The sequence below is a fragment of the Cebus imitator genome, unplaced genomic scaffold (assembly GCF_001604975.1).
Source record: "Cebus imitator isolate Cc_AM_T3 unplaced genomic scaffold, Cebus_imitator-1.0 Scaffold20, whole genome shotgun sequence".
NCBI lineage: Eukaryota > Metazoa > Chordata > Mammalia > Primates > Cebidae > Cebus > Cebus imitator.
The window spans coordinates 384,464-400,760 of NW_016107335.1; the positions used below are offsets into that span (position 1 = coordinate 384,464).

General features: G+C 44.8%; 1 protein-coding gene across 4 annotated transcripts in view; it reads right to left on the minus strand.

Annotated features, from left to right (window-relative positions):
- Positions 1-16,297, minus strand: part of DYNC2I1 (dynein 2 intermediate chain 1) — a 96,778-nt gene that overhangs the window by 65,864 nt on the left and 14,617 nt on the right. For all 4 annotated transcript variants that reach the window (XM_017519287.2, XM_017519294.2, XM_017519306.2 and 1 more), the window contains exons 3-6: positions 15,092-15,518; positions 10,654-10,739; positions 6,812-7,117; positions 92-147 (exon numbers count right to left, since the gene is read on the minus strand). In XM_017519287.2, coding sequence (XP_017374776.1) covers positions 92-147; positions 6,812-7,117; positions 10,654-10,739; positions 15,092-15,518 — 875 coding nt within the window. The remainder of the gene's footprint in view (positions 1-91; positions 148-6,811; positions 7,118-10,653; positions 10,740-15,091; positions 15,519-16,297) is intronic.

Here is a 16,297-nt window from a genome sequence, read left to right on the forward strand (position 1 = left end):
AGCGGCACACGTAAAGCTCGACCACAGGGCACGCAATCCTTCCACGAGAGCGGCACACGTAAAGCTCGACCACAGGGCACGCAATCCTTACTGGCTGCTGGTCCCATCTCTTTTTGAGCTTGCACCTCGATTTCTGTGTTCACCGTTCTATCAAACAAAAGAATAATTCCATGACCATTTATTACCATATTGGAATGAAGTAAGCATAATTAATAAACCCCATAAAATAAGCATGGATTCAAGCATCTACACAAGTATCTTTAAAGTAACATTTTTACCAACAATTTTTAGTAAATTAGATAATTAAATGTAAAGAAAATGGATAAAAGTATATATAAAAAGGTGATTATATATTACCCAAGGAATTAGTCATTCATTTCACAAAAGCAACACATTATTTACAGATACATCTGACTAGTTCCTTACACAGCTTAAAATGATAAACTTTCAAACATATAAAACACAGCTATTTCACAGATTCATGTACCCACAGAAAAAAAATTTTTTTCTAACAAGTGAATTTTGAAAATAAAATTAAAAGTGTTAGACTGTAAATCAATATATGCAGGTGCCTCATTTGAAGAGACACACAGAGTTGAATGAGCTCTCAGTGTAAAGTGCAGCATGTCGGGACCCATTCGTTCCCCCAGGTGAAGATGCCTGGGGGTGGTGGGGAAAGTCCACCTCTGGAGGGAGAAGATTCCAGGCCTGGGAGCAATCATAAGAAGCACAGAGCAGAAGAACAATGGAGCTGAACAACCATCTAAGAGATCAGTCCAGTGGGAAGGATGCAACCTGCATTGGAGGCCATTAAAAAGGGTTCACAATGTTCAAATGCTTCTCCGAGCTATCAATTCTACTTCTACGAAACCATTCTGGCCAGGCACAGTGGCTCATGCCTGTAATCCCAGAACTTTGGGAGGCTGAGGCAGGAGGATTACTTGAGCCAAGGAGTTCAAGACCAGCCTGGGCAACACAGTGAGACTTCATCTCTATAAAAAATTGTTTTTAAAAAGTTTGCCAGGCATGATGGTGCACACCTATGGTCTTAACTACTCAGGCGGCTCAAGCAGGAGGATCACGTGAGCCGTGGAGGTGAAGGCTTCAGTGAGCCGTGTTCAAGCTACCACACTCCAGCCTGGGTGAAGAGCAACACTCTGTCTCAAAAATATATATATATTATTCTTATCCTATTCCTGCAGGTGTAAAAAACACTGAAATTATTCTTAGACAACAATGAGATATGTCTCAATTTTCAACCTGTTCAACAGAGTAATTCATAATTTTTTAAGATGTTAATAACCTAAATGATAGCATCAGGATGCTCCTAAGTAAAGGAAGGTTATGACCACATGGTGGAAAACCAGACGGCCACTACATATCCCTGCACTGAAAAGTATTTCCAGAACAGAGAGAAAATTTCAGCATAATTCCAATTCTACATTTGTACAAAGTTTATTTACACACAGAAAAAATGATGGCTAGAATATAAATACACAAAAATAAATTATCTTAGTCTGGGATCATGTGTAATTTTTGTCTTATTTTTTATATTTCCCTATATTTAAACATCTTTCCAAGGCCAAGTATGGTGGCTCACAACTGTAATCCCAGCATTGTGGGAGGCCAAGGCGGGCGAACTGCTTGAGGTCAGGAGTTTGAGACAAGCCTGGCCAGGACAGTGAAACTCCATTCTACTAAAAATACAAAAATTAGCCGGGCGTGGTGCTGCACGCCTGTAGTCCCAGCTACTCAGGAGGCTGAGGCAGGAGAACTACTTGTACGCAGGAGGCAGAGGTTGCAGTGAGTCACGATCACACTGCTGCACTCCTGCCTGGGCAACAGAGTAAGACTCTATCTTAAAAAAAAAAAAAAAATTTACAAAATTAATTAGAAAAAAAGTATAATGTTTAACAGAACAATGTGTTGTGATCCATAAAATAAATTGGAATGAGGAAAAAATAAAATCATTAGTGCTGGATAGGAAACATTATGATTTACTGACTAACCAGATATAAAGAAGAAAAAGAAAAAAAGTAATCAAGTTAATGCTAAGAATTAGACCTGGGTGGTGGGCAAGCCGTACACAGCATGGGGGACCCTGGCTGTGGTGACAGCAGCCAGTCAGGCTGCACATGGGGCCAGGAGGAGTATTCTGTGATTCTCTCATCACCGACCACACAGGGAGGCTGGTAACGCTGCTCACCCAGATGGCCTGCAAACGGCAGAGCTGAGACAAACCTCAGCACGGTGTTGTCAAATTCCTGTGGCCTCATCACACAGTCCCTCAGGACTAACACTCTGGATAGGAGAGTCCTGGGTGGGAAACAGATATTTACAAGTGATATTTGAAGCCACTGCTTCCAGAAACAGAAAGGAGATGATCCAATCTTCAAAAGGATAAAAGTATGGTGGGCATGGAGGGTCACATCCTAATCCCATCTGTTTGGCAGGCTGAGGTAAGAGGATCGCTTGAGGCCAGGAGTTCAAGACCAGCCTAGGCAACACAACAAGAACCCATCTCTAAAAAACATGTTTTTTAAAAAGATAAAAGTATAGCTGATAGGATAACAAAGAGAGGAGGTCACTGGATTCTTCTATTATAGAAGTCACTGGTCAGGGCGCTTAGAAGAACATGTCATGTATTTATTATACTTACTCATACCCTTTCTATCTCTAGTTGATAACTGGAGGAAGCTTACAATAACAGTTACATAATTCTAATTTAAATCATGGGCCAAAAATCATATAAAGGCTGGACACTGTGGCTTATGCCTGTAATCCCAGCACTTTGGGAGACTGAGGCAGGCAGATCACCTGACGTCAGGAGTTCAAGGCCAGCATGGCCAACATAGCGAAACCCTATCTCTACTAAAAATAAAAATTAAAAATTATCCAGGCTTGGTGGCACAAGCCCATAATTCCAGCTACTCAGGAAGCTAAGGCAGGAGAATCACGTGAATCCAGGAGGTGGAGGTTGCAGTCAGCCAAGATCGCACCACTGCACTCCGGCCTGGGTGATACGGTGAGACTTAGTCTTCCAAAAAAAAAAAGAAAAAGAAAAAAAAATCATACAGAGAAAGTGAGAGATAATCACAGAGAACATCCAACCCTGCGAACAGTCCCGTTATATCTGCTGTCCTGGCATAATTTTTTTCTTTTCTTTTGAGTCAAAGTCCTGCTCTGTCACCCAGGCTGGAATGCAATGGCATGATCTTCAGCTCACTGCAACCTCTGCCTCCCAGGTTCAGGCAATTATGCCTGAGCCTCCCGAGTAGCTGGGATTACAGGTGCCCACCAGCATGCCCAGCTAGTTTTTGTTTTTTTAGTAAAGACAGTGTTTCACCATACTGGCCAGGCTGGTCTCGAACTCCTGACCTCGTGACCTGCCCACCTCAGCCCCCAAAGTGCTGGGATTACAGGCATAAACCACTATGCCCAACCTCCTGGCGTAATTATTAACAGTGCCCCTTGCACTTTATGGTAACCACAGGATAATTACATCAAGTAGTACCTTAACAGAGTACTCGGTTGGATATCTAAAAGGTGATACTAATTTTGACTACCAAAAGTACTCAAAAGTTTTGAATTTCTACAAGTCAATGCAAAGGAAAACTTTAACTATACAATGCTTGATCACCATTCCTGACGTTGTATCATTTATCTGTTCATTTCTTTTTTTTTTTTGAGATGAAGGTTCATTCTGTCCCCCACGCTGGAGTGCAGTGGCACAATCTCAGCTCACTGCAACCTCTGCCTCCCAGGTTCAAGCAATTTTCCTGCCTCAGCCTCTGGAGTAGCTGGAACTACAGGTGTGCGCCATCATACCCAGCTAATTTTTGTATTTGTAGTGGAGACCGGGTTTCACCATGTTGGCCAGGATGGTCTCTATCTCATGACCCCGTGATCCACCTGCCTTGGCCTCTTAAAGGCTGGGATTATAGCCATGAGCCACCGTTTTTCTACTTTTTAAAAATAAGAGACAGGGTTTCACTATGTTTTGCCAGGCTGGTCTCAAACTCCTGGTCTCAAGTGATCCGCCCACCTCGGCCTCCCAAAGTGCTGGGATTACAGGTGTGAGCCACCGCGCCAGGACTCTTTTATTTTTTCTTTTAAGACAAGGTCTTACTCTATCACCCAGGTTGGACTGCAGTGAAACGATCACAGCTCACTGCAGCCTTGACCTCCACAGTCAAGTGATCCTCCCACCTCAGCCTCGGTAATAGCTGGGAATACAGGCATGTGCCACCGTCTGTCTAATTTTTTTTAAAAATTTTGATGGAGATGGGGTCTCACTATATGGCCCAGGCTGGTGTTGAACTCCTGGGCTGAAGAGATCCTCCCACCTCAGCCTCCTGAGTAGCTGGGACTACAGGTATGAGCCAACACGCCTATCTAATATTTAATTTTTTTTTGGTGTTTTTGGAAGTTCTTTATTCTATGGCTTCTTCAATACAACGTAAGCACCATAAGAACAGTAATTTTTGTTTTGTTCACAGCTGTATCCTTAACACTAGAACTGTGCCCACCATACAGTAGCCACCCAGATAGGAACAACTTGTCTTAAAAAGAAAATGTCAGTCATCTGAATAATCTTTCTTCTGGGACTAATATGAAGGTAGTGATTTTACAAAGATGCAGAATAATGTTCTTCACGGACAATTTTTCACATCCACCTTTAATAAAAGCCAAATCTATGTCCAGAAAGGCATTTCTGGGTGTAAGTAAGCAAATGTAACCTAAGCAAGTCACTTCGGTAATTAAACTTGATCTAGTGAATGGAGAACAGTCACATTCAATAAAAGGTGAGTGGTGGAATCTAAGCTGTGGGTACAGGAGTGTTCACTGGAAATTATGTTGACTGCTGTATGTTTCAAAATGTTCATAATACAACATTGGGGAGGACGATGAAGTTCTAATCTAGGGAAAGAGACTTAAACACAAAAAGAATGAGTATCTGTCCTCCAGAAGGTGCTTCTCTCTCAGTGACCACCTCATCTAATCTTCCATGTGGTTGACTAGAGGAGAGTTCACAGGCTTTCGACACATGTGGAACAGAACTGGCACTGTCTCAAACCTGCTAAGAAGCATGACCAACACTCTGATATAAACGCAGGCGGTTGCAGGAGACAGCGGGGTCTCAGTGAGAGAAGGCCCCAGGGCAAAGGCAAGGTAGTTTCAAGGACTGAGACTCCATGCAGGACAGCGCCAGTAGCAGCCATGACAGCTGGGAGCCAGGCAGCTTCTGCTCTTAACATGACTGCTTCTTGGCCTCAGTGCTCCCAGTTTTAACCCACTGGCTTTTGAGTCCTAAACACTGCAGTGGCCACCGGCAATACGTCCATGTCCTCAGCTGTGTCAATTCGTATCAGATCTGAGTCCCGGGCTTCTGGGGAGGCCTCCAGCCTCGTCCCTGAAGGCTTGACTCTCCCCTAGCCTCAGATATTACCTGACCCTTGCAAAGATTTCACTACCGTAACATGGTAAAAGCCCCATGAAACTGCATACCTCAATCATACCTCGGCTTGCTGCTGAAACTGCTCTCTATAACCCAAATGTGAATAAGTAATTAAGGACTGTAATTTTCACCCTACCCAGACAATGTGTAAACAAATGCTAATCTTAACTTCTGTAAACCACTTAAGTAACAATCAGAATGTCAAAAGTCCCCTGGCCCTCAGAGTGTCCAGAGCCCCTCACCTTCATCTCAGCCCGGGAGGTGATTTGCAGAATCCACTAGCCCTCGTCTAAAGCCCCTCACCCCCACCCCTGCCCCTCACCCTCACTCCCGAGGTGGTTTTATGGGTATAAAAGGTCTTAACCCCTCCTTTCGGGGCTACAGGTTAGAAAAACTCGACTCCTCCATGGCCGCCGGCAATAAAAACCCTGCCATTTGGCATACTTTTGTCTTGGTGTTAACTTTCTATGCTCGTTTCACTACAACAACTACCACCTTAAAGGAAACATCACCAAGAAATAGGAGAATAAAATCATATTAGCTTCAGATTCTGTAAAAACAGAGCAGCAAAAAGCACACTCATGAGAACAAAAGATGCTAGACCACATGGAGGAAAATTCTAAGTACAGGGATGAAATCAACAGACCTGGGAGGGAATTAAATCCTCTGCAATCAATGCTTTTACCGGTTTTGTTGTTTTGTTTTGCTTTTTTGCAAACTTACATCAATTCTGATTGAAATGTTTGCTGAATTCTTCACTTAATTTCCACTTTAAAATATATCAGCTTCCTTTTTAATGTTAAATTTCAATTTTTTTTTTTTGAGACAGTTTTTTGTCACCCAGGCTGGAGTGCAGTGGCGCGATCTCGGCTCACTACAACCTCTGCCTCCCAGGTTCCAGCAATTCTCCTGCCTCAGCCTCCTGGGTAGCTGGGATTATATGCACACGCCACCATCCCAGACTAATTTTTGTAGTTTTAGTAGAGACAGGGTTTCACCATGTTGGTCAGGCTGGTCTCCAACACCTGACATTAGATGATCCGCCCGCCTCCCAAAGTGCTGGGATTACAGGCGTGAGCCACCACACTCAGTCAAATTTCAAAATTTTATGATAGATTTCCAAATATCTGTTAAAAGTAAGTTCACAATATAATCGAAATATTTGACATCACATTTCTTAGGAGATCAGTAATCTGTCTAACCATATGATAAAGACTTGAGTCATGCTTTTCCTAAACTAATACTGCTAGGCCACAAATCTCAATCTCGTCTGACGACAGGACACAGTCACGATCCTCTGAGACCGCTAACCTCAGGGCGGCGGTTAAGGCAATGAAGCATCGGAAGGGGTACCTTGGATTCTCTTTTCTTGTGCTCTTCTTTCACCAATCTCTCTTTTCTATCCATGTGGCTTCGGTGCCTCTCCTCATCCAAATGAAGACCTTCTTTGTGTCGCTTTTCTTTACGTCTTTCTTCGCCTTCTTTGTCAGTGAATGCACTACTTTTCTCTTTTGAATATTTCTCTCTTCTTTCCCTTGTGCTGTTTTCCCGGTGTTTCTTGTCTCGATCTGGCTCTCTTGGTTTCCTATGTCTCCTCTCACCTTCTCCTTTATAAAGCCAGTACTTGAGAGGGTTGTCTTTGCTGTCTCCGTACTGCAGCTGTAAAATGTAAGTTGAGAAACGCATGAGCACAGAAAATAGGAGTGCAGCCAGCCCTCCCTATCTGTGGGTTCTGCAACAATGGATCCAACCAACGCCGAATCGAAAATATTCAAAGAAAATCGTGTCTGTATTAAACAGGTACAGACCTTTTCCTTGTCATTACACCCTAAACAATAATGACTATTTACACGGCATTTACATTGCATTAGGGAGTTTAAGTAATCTAGACATGATTTAAAGCATCCAGGAGGATGTGTGTAGGTTATATGCAGACACTACACCATTTTATATTGGGTACTTGAGTATTCACCAATTTTGGTACCTGAGGGGGTCCTGGAGCCCTTCCCCCATGGATAGCAAGGGACGACTGTGCTGTCTTTATAAATTTCAATACAAAAGCAGGAAAAATTACAGAACTACAACTGCCCCCTTCACTCCTCAATCCCACTGCCAGATACATTGCTGAAAACCTAACGTTACCCTTCTTAAGGAAAAACCCTATTTATAACATGCTCCACGGTCAGACACTGGTGCCACCCCAACGCCACACAGTTTAAGACTCTGCAGTCTGGCCACTTTGCTTCCCACAGACAAAGCAATGCCTCCCCACATGGCACCAGGCACTCACAGTCAGCCCGCGACTTCTCCACCTTGCACCCGGCACTCACAGCCTTCCTGACATCCCCACATGGCGCCTGGCACTCCCAGTCGGCCCTCCCGACCTCCCCCATGGCGCCCGGCACTCACAGCCCTCCCGACCTCCCCACACATGGCGCCCGGCACTAACAGTCGGCCCTCCAGACCTCTCCACATGGCGCCCGGCACTCCCAGTCGGCCCTCCCGACCTCCACGCCTCATCCCTCATGCTTGTGGCCCTCAGCCTAAGCTCTGCCAGCCCTGGGATCCCTCCTGGGAATGCTCCGACTTCTCTGGGAGACTCCCTCTCCGGTGAGTACGACAGCACAAGGCTGCCACATCTCTCACATGGACACGGCACATCACTCGTTCTCTCCTAATTACTACCAGGCAGATGGAGAGTCTTGAAGATGGGACCAGCATTTAGTCATCTCTGTGACTAAAATCACTGTGGTGTTCAGGGAACCAGTGGTCATCTTCATGCTAAGCTGCAGGACACACTCTTAGTTCTTGGAGCCCTGACATCACGCTCAACAGACCCCAGTGCGTGCCCGTCCCTGTCCTGAAAGACAAGGAGTCTCCTCTGCTTGCCCCCTAACAGGGACCACTGGACTCCCGGTCTAGGGCACCCTCCGCATATCTCAGTTCCCTGGGGGACCTCCTGTAGACCCAACATTCTCCTCACTCATCTCCCTCAATTCTCCCCAACTCCCATCCACCCCACTCATCTTTGCCAGGGCGACCTTCCTAAAGAAGAACCTGCGAATGCCCTCCCTGACCAAATGCCTCAGCTGTGAAGTTAGAGAACTGCTTCACACCAGTCGCCAAAATGAACTCCAGAGAATTAATTTTTTGTTTTGTTTTGTTTTGTTTGAGATGGAGTCTCACTCTGTTGCCCAGGCTGAAGTGCAGTGGCACAACCTTGGCTCACTGCAACCTCTGCCTACCTGGGGTCAAACGATTCTCCTGCCTCAGCCTCCCGAGTAAGCTGGACTACTGGTGTGTGCCACAACACCCAGCTAATTTTTGTATTTTTAGTAGAAACAAGGTTTCACCATGTTAGCCAGAATGGTCTCAATCTCCTAACCTTGTGATCCACCCGCCTCGGCCTCCCAAAGTGCTGGGATTACCGGCGTGAGTCGCCACATCCAGCCTTAACTCTTTTTTAAAAAACAGTTAAAGACCCAGAAAAAACACAGGTGACAACTCATGTAACTTGGCTATGGAGAAAATATTCCATCAACAACAGACCTAGTAACAGCACAGACCCAGCTACTTCATAATTTTTAACTTACCTATAAAAATAAAAATCCCCCAGGTCAAATTCAAAACAAGCCAAAAACAGCAACATAAATGACTGGCAGAGTTATTTATGTACTCTTACAAACCAGTAAAAGGCGCCACTGAAAAATCAGCCAGCAGCAGGCACAGTGGCGCAGGCCTGTGATCCCAGTACTCTGGGAGGCTGAGGTGAGAGGATCACTTGAGACCAGGAGTTCAAGACCAGCCTGGACAACATAGTGAAACCCCGTCTCCACAGAAAATTTTAAAATGGGCTGGGTGTGGTGGTGTGCACCTGTAGTCCCAGCTACTCAGGAGGCTAAGGTGGGAGGATTGCTTGAGCCCAGGAATTCCTGGCTGCAGTGAGCTATGATCACACCACTGCACTCTAGCCTGGGTGACAGAGCAAGACACTGTCTGTAAAAAAATGTTAAAAAGAGGGAAAAAAAAATTAGCAAAAGTACACAGGTGGCAATTCACAAAAGGTAGTAAACCTGCTTTTAAAAATGCCCAGAAATGCTGTTTTCTTCTGAACTAAATGAGCAAAAATTTTAAATGAAGATAATGCCCCGTTCCTGCTTAGGACATGAGGAACTACGCCCTGATGATATAAATCATTACAACTTTTATGAAAAGCTAACAGGGTAAGTTTACATTTACTTTGATCCAGCAAGTTCATTTCCAGAAATTAATCATAAGGAAATGATTATGAATGAACCAAAAAGCATACCCCTGGATGTCTTTATAATACAACACACACACACACACACCCCCCTAAGTGTCCAGAATCACAGGTGCCTCAAGAGCAGCAACAACACATCCACACCATGAAATACCAAGCCTTGCACAATGAAACACAGGATTAACTCAGGAAAAGGCTCAAAATGTGTTCCATTTAAACAATTTATAAAACAGTAAACATCTAACTAAAGCAAACAATGCTATACATACATAAATATATAAACCTGAAAAAATATATACCTAAATACTATCAATACTTACCTATGGGTGAGGATTAGAAAGTTTTTGTTTTTTTTATCACTTATTTGTATCTTCTAAATTTTCTAAAATAATCAAATATTACCTTTGGAATCAGAAAAAAGCGCTTGACTATGAGGGGAAAAGAAACTGACTACACATAGTGCTGGCAACCTTTTCCAGGCCTGAAATCCTGGCTTAGGGCATCTTCTAAAAATGCTTCTAATAATAATGCTTAAAACATCCTTTATGGACAGGCGCAGTGGCTCGTGCCCGTAATCCCAGCACTTTGGGAGGCTGAAGTGGGCGGATCATGAGGTCAGGAGTTCAAGACCACCCTGACCAACATGGTGAAACTCCATTTCTACCAAAAATACAAAAATTAGGCAGGCATGGTGGTGCATACCTGTAATCCCAGCTACTCAGGAGGCTGAGGCAGGAGAATCTCTTAAACCCGGGAGGCGGAGGTTGCAATGAGCCAAGATCACATCACTGTATTCCAGCCTGGGCGACAGAGTAAGACTCTGTCTCAAAAAAAAAAAAAAAAAAAAAAAAAACAAACAGACAAACAAGAACCACATCCTTTACTTGGCAACATTTGGAAAACCTTTCTTTCCCCCAGGCCTTGCTTTGTATACCTTTCTTTCTCGGTATCTTCTTTCTCTATCTTCATCTCCTCCTCTTTCAGAGTCTTCATCTTTCTCTTCATTTCTTACTTTACTCACTACAAAAAGTAAAACATATTTTTAATACTCCCAAATATTAGCACATCAAAAAGATCTTTTAACATCTTTCTGTGGACTGTACTGCACATTTTAATATGTATTTCAAAATATTCTTCAACTAAAACATATGCCCCACCTCAAAAATGAAGAGTTCTAGTATCTAATTTAAAATGAAGAAGGAGATGAACACGGCAATCTAAGTGATATGGTTTGGATCTGTGTCCCCACCCAAATCTCATGCTGAAATGTAGTCCCCAGTGCTGAAAGTGGGACCTGGTGGGAGGTGACTGGATCATGGGGGCGAATTTCCCCCTGGGTGCTGTTCCTGTGATACTGAGTTTTCACAAGATCTGGTTGTTTAAAAGTGTGTGGCACCTCCCCACTCTCTCTCTCCCTCCTGCTCCGGCCCTGTAAGAGGTGAATGCTTCCCCTTCACCCTCCCCCAAGACTGTAAGTCTCTTGAGGCCTCCCCAGCCATGCTTCCTGTACAGCCTGAAGAACTGAGAACCAATTAAACCTCTTCTCTTTATAAAATTCCCCAGCCTCAGGTGTTTCTTTATAGCAGTGTGAGGACGGACTCGTATACTTAGGAAGAGAGAGACTTCTTGCCTCACTCAGTTTGCTACTGAAGCAACCCAGCAAATGTCTGAGTAACCCTTGGAAATTCAAGGGGGCACCAGCCCAAACTCATACAGCCTTCAGGGTTTCTGCGCATCACGTAGAAGCAGAGTTTAGTCTGAACAGGAGAACCAGCCCAGTCAGCCAAACACTTTAGCTAAATGTGAGCTCCAGGAAAATTCCTGCCCTCCTGGATGCACTGAGGATACAGCGCGGCCCCCATACCTCCTGGCGCCCCCACTGCTGAGGGGACCAAGGAAGCTAGAGGCCCCTGAATAACCAAGGAAGCCAGGTGCAGCAGACCCCCCAGGGTACCAGGCTGCAGCATCCATCCTGGGCTGTGGAGGCTGAAGTGCCAAGGCCCAGCATGGCCCACAAGACAGACCAGGGACAAACAGAGCCAGGCAGGTACTGATGACACCAAAGCATCATGCACCAAGGAAAGCTGGACTTTCTCTTCTAAATCTGCACAGAAAAAAGGCATCAGATGTAAAATTATAAGACTGGACGCTTTGAAATATCAGGGCAAAGTTAAACCTTCAGAGACCATTGAGGCAAAGTGCATTCACACAAAAAGCATTTACCAAGCACTGAGCACTCTTCCAGGAGTCTGGGACACAGAGGGAGGGCCCCGTTCTGGATGGATTTTCAAGGCTGAAACCCAGGACTCTCCGAGAGACTGGAAGAGAAAGCAGGGCATCCGGCTACGTGCCAGGTCCCTGACCTCAGGATGGAAGGATGCAGGTGCTGTCGGCGGAGATGGGCAAGCCTGCAGGGAAGCTCCACGTGGGGTACACTGCACTTGTGGTATCTATTAGACATCAAAGCACAGGGGACACACAAGTCTGGAATTCAGGGATGATGCCCGGCTGGGGGTAGAAACTTGGAAATGAGGAAACGGATCAACAGTATTTAAAACCATGAGACTACATCCAGCCAGCCAGCGCAAGGGGTTGCTGGAGGAGACCTGGGGACCCAGTGCTGGATAAAGGCCACACTCCACAGATGGGCAGTGCAGGAGGAAAGGAAATGACAGAAGAGACGTACAGATGAAAGAACTTTAAAGAGTCTAGTGTACAATCAGTTTTTAAAAGTCTTTCCAGTACAGTTCCTTTCAACACCACATTGAAAAAATGAGCAAAAAAATAATAATAAAAAGGGGTGATCTGAGAACAAAAGATTTTACTGCAAATAAATTCCAAAAACATCAAAAATAATTTTGAAAAGAGTATTAAATAAAACAGCTACTGTTAAAATTAACTAGGCCAATAGCAGGGTGTAGTGGTGCACGCCTGTAATCCCAGCTACTCAGGAGGCTAAGGAACAAGGATCACTTGAACCTGGGAGGCGGAGGTTACAGTGAGCCAAGATTGTGCCACTGCACTTCAGCCTGGGCAACACAGCAAGACTCTATCTCAAAAAAAAAAAAAAAATTAATTAGGCCAAGTGCAGTAGCTCCTACTTGTAATCCTAGCACTTTGGGAGGTCAAGGTAAATGGACTGCTAGAGACCAGTCCAAGACCAGCGTGGGCAACATGTGAGAGCCCATCTCTACAAAAAATTTTTAAAAGTTAGCCAGGTGCTGGCTGGGCACCGTGGCTCAAACCTATAACCCTAGTACTCTGGGAGGTTAAGGTGGGTAGATTGAGTTCAAGACCAGCCTGGCCAACATGGTGAAACCCCATCTCACCTAAAAATACAAAAAATTAGCCAGGTGTGGTGGTATATGCCTGTAGTCCCAGCTACTCAGGAGGCTGAGGCACGAGAATCACTTGAACCAGGGAGGCGGAGGCTGCAGTGAGCCGAGATCATGCCTTTTCACTCCAGCCTGGGCAACAGAGTGAGACTCTATCTCAAAAAAAAAAATAGCCAGGTACAGTAGTGCGAGCCTGTAGACTCTGCTACTCAGGAGGCTGAGGCAGGAGGATCACTTGAAGCCAGGAGTTTAAGGCTGCAGTGGGTTATGATCACACCATTGCACTATAACCTGGGCAACAGGGCAAGCCCTGACTCTACTTTGATCTTTTTTTTTTAAATAAATAACAAACAAAATATATTTTTAAAAAAAACAAAATTAGTGTTAACCCAATTAACCCATCCATTCCACCCCAAGTATATTCCACCCCAACAGAAATGCACATAAATGAACACCAAAAAACATGCATGATAACATTCTTGGCAGCCTTATTCTTAATAGTTAAATCTGCAAACAACTCCAATGGCCACCAGCAGCGAAACAGATAAATAGATCACAGTGTGTCTATATGAGAAGTCTATGAATGAAAATGAGTAAAGGTCCTTGGTTTCCATCATTTTCACAGCCAGGCCTTCTAGTCTTTCTGCTGATTCTAAGAGTTACTACCTATTCTTCTAATAGATTCCTTTTGCATTTATATTAGCTAGTTTAAATTTTTTATAAGAAGCATATACCACCTAATATAACAAAAAAATACTGAATAAATGTCCATTTGGGGAGGAAAAAGTATGTACCTTTATCTTACAATTCCTAGGAATTTAGCTAAATAAAATAAAACACACTTTGGAAAAATTTTCTTTATCAAAGAGCATTATTTTTGTTTATTTACAATGAGGATTCAGATTTATTGAGACAATAAACCTAAAATATGGTTTTGTTTGGTTTCTTTTTTTGAGACAAAGAGTCTCGCTTTGTCACCCAGGCTGGAGTGCAGTGGAGTCGTCTCGGCTCACTGCAACCACCTCCTCCTGGATTCAAGCAATTCTCCTGCCTCAGCCTCCCAAATAGCTGGAGTAACAGGCATGCACCACCACACCCAGCTAATTTTGTGTATTTTTAGTAGAGATGGGGTTTCACCATGTTAGCCAGGCTGGTCTCAAACTCCTGACCTCAGGTGATCCACCTACCTCGGCCTCCCAAAGTGCTGGGATTATAGGCGTGAGCCACCGCACCATGCCGGCTAAATGGTTTGAGTTTTTGTTTTTTCTTTTGAGACAGGGTCTTACTCTGCTGCCCAGGCTGCAGTGCTGTGGCACAATCATAGCTCATTGTGGCTTCGACCTCCTGGGCTCAAGGGATCCTCCTACCACAACCTACCAGATAGCTGGAACTACAGGCAAGCACCACCACACGTGACTAATTCTTTTATTTTTTGTAGTGATGGGGTCTCCCGATGTTGTCCAAGCTGGTCTTGGAATCCTGGGCTTAAGTGATCCTCCCACGTCAGCCTCCCAAAGAGCTGGGATTACAGGTATGACCCACAACACCCGGCCTGAATGAGTTTTTAAAATACCAAAAGGAAAACAATAATAAAAAGTATACACACGGCCTAAAAGAGAGAGAACGGGCACCTCTAACTTCAAAGATAAAACATTTGTGAAAACTGTGAGAGAAAATAAAAATAAGAAACAGACAAAAAAAAAAAGGACATTTCAAAAGAGGAAAACGTCCCAAACAGCAAGAACTTTTAAAAGAAACAGAGCCAGCTGGACACAGAGACTGACGTCTATAACGCCAATGCTTGGGGAGGCTGAGGTGGGAGGATCGCTTGAGCCCAGGAAGTGGAGGCTGCTGTGAGCTGTGATAGCACCACTGCACTCTAGCCTGGGGGCAGAGCTAGACCCTGTACAGAAAAAAAAAGAAAAGAAAGGGGAAGGAGGGAGGGTGGGAGGAAGGAGAGGGAGCGAGCTAACAACCTGTCAGGAGCAGCGAAGCAGCACCTCAGGTGGAGCCGCAGGGAGGCAAGCGGGGACGCACCTGAGCGGCCTTTCCTCTCTGCCCGCTCTAGGAGCTGGAGCTGCCGGTCGCGTGCCTCCTGGCCCAGCGGGGTGTGGTGGGCCATGGTCTGCCGGAGCTCTTCCTTCCTGGCCCTTCTGTCTTTTTCTTTTTCCCTGTCCTTTCCTCTGCTGTGAGACTTCTCTGCCTCTCGATATTTCTCCTTCAGCTTTTCTTGCTCCCAGTCTTTTGCGTCTCTTCTCCTCTCCCTCTGTCTGTCTCTGTCCCTCTCCCCACGAGAACTCTCCTTAGCGGTCGGGACTTCGGCCACCCTGTCTCTGCTCCTGGCATCCAGGTCGGGATCCCTGCACCTTGGCTCCTTGTGTTCAGGAAGGCCCATCTCAGACTCCTTACGCAGCTTCTTCTCTCTGTGCTGCTTTTCTTCCTTGGAACCACCTGACTGTATGGCCTAAAACAAGAAAACAAATGGCCCTCCATGACCAGGAGGGCAGATTTCCATTACACTTTTAATACCTGAATGTGAGAAGCACACACAGCTGCAGGACCTTAAAACATATTTGCATTCAGCTGCTTTCCAATCACAGTTTCCAATCCCAGTTGGGCCAGGGCCTGCATGGATGTTCTTAGACACTAAAGGACACGGAGTCAAGCTTAGACTTCTGCTGCTGCCACCTAGCACCCCAATATCATGGACATTCACATTTATTGGCAAATCAAATCTAAAACACTATGTGTATTAGAAGGTGAAAAATTACCTAGGGGGTACAATGTTCACTGTTCGGGTGGTGGGGCACTAACAGCCCAGACTTCACCACTCCGCAAGATATACAGGTAAGAAACCTGCACTTTTACCCCCTAAATATGAAAAATAAAGTAAAATTCAAAACAAAAATAAGTAGGACCAGGCATGGTAGCTCACACATATTATCCCAGCACTGTGGGAGGCTGAGGCAGGAGGATCGCCTGAGACCAGGAGTTCAAGACCAGCCCAAGCAACATAGTAAGATTCCCATCTCTACCCAAAACAATTTAAAAATTAAAAACTCAGCAGACCTGGTGGTTCTTGCCCATAGTCCTAGCTACTCAAGAGACTGAGGTGGGAGGATGGCTTAGGCCTAGAAGGTCAAGGCTGCAGTGAGCTATGATTTCAACACTGCACACTGATCCGGGCAAAAGGGTGAGACCCTGTCTCTAAAAAAAAAAAAATATCACTGCATTCCTTTCTGG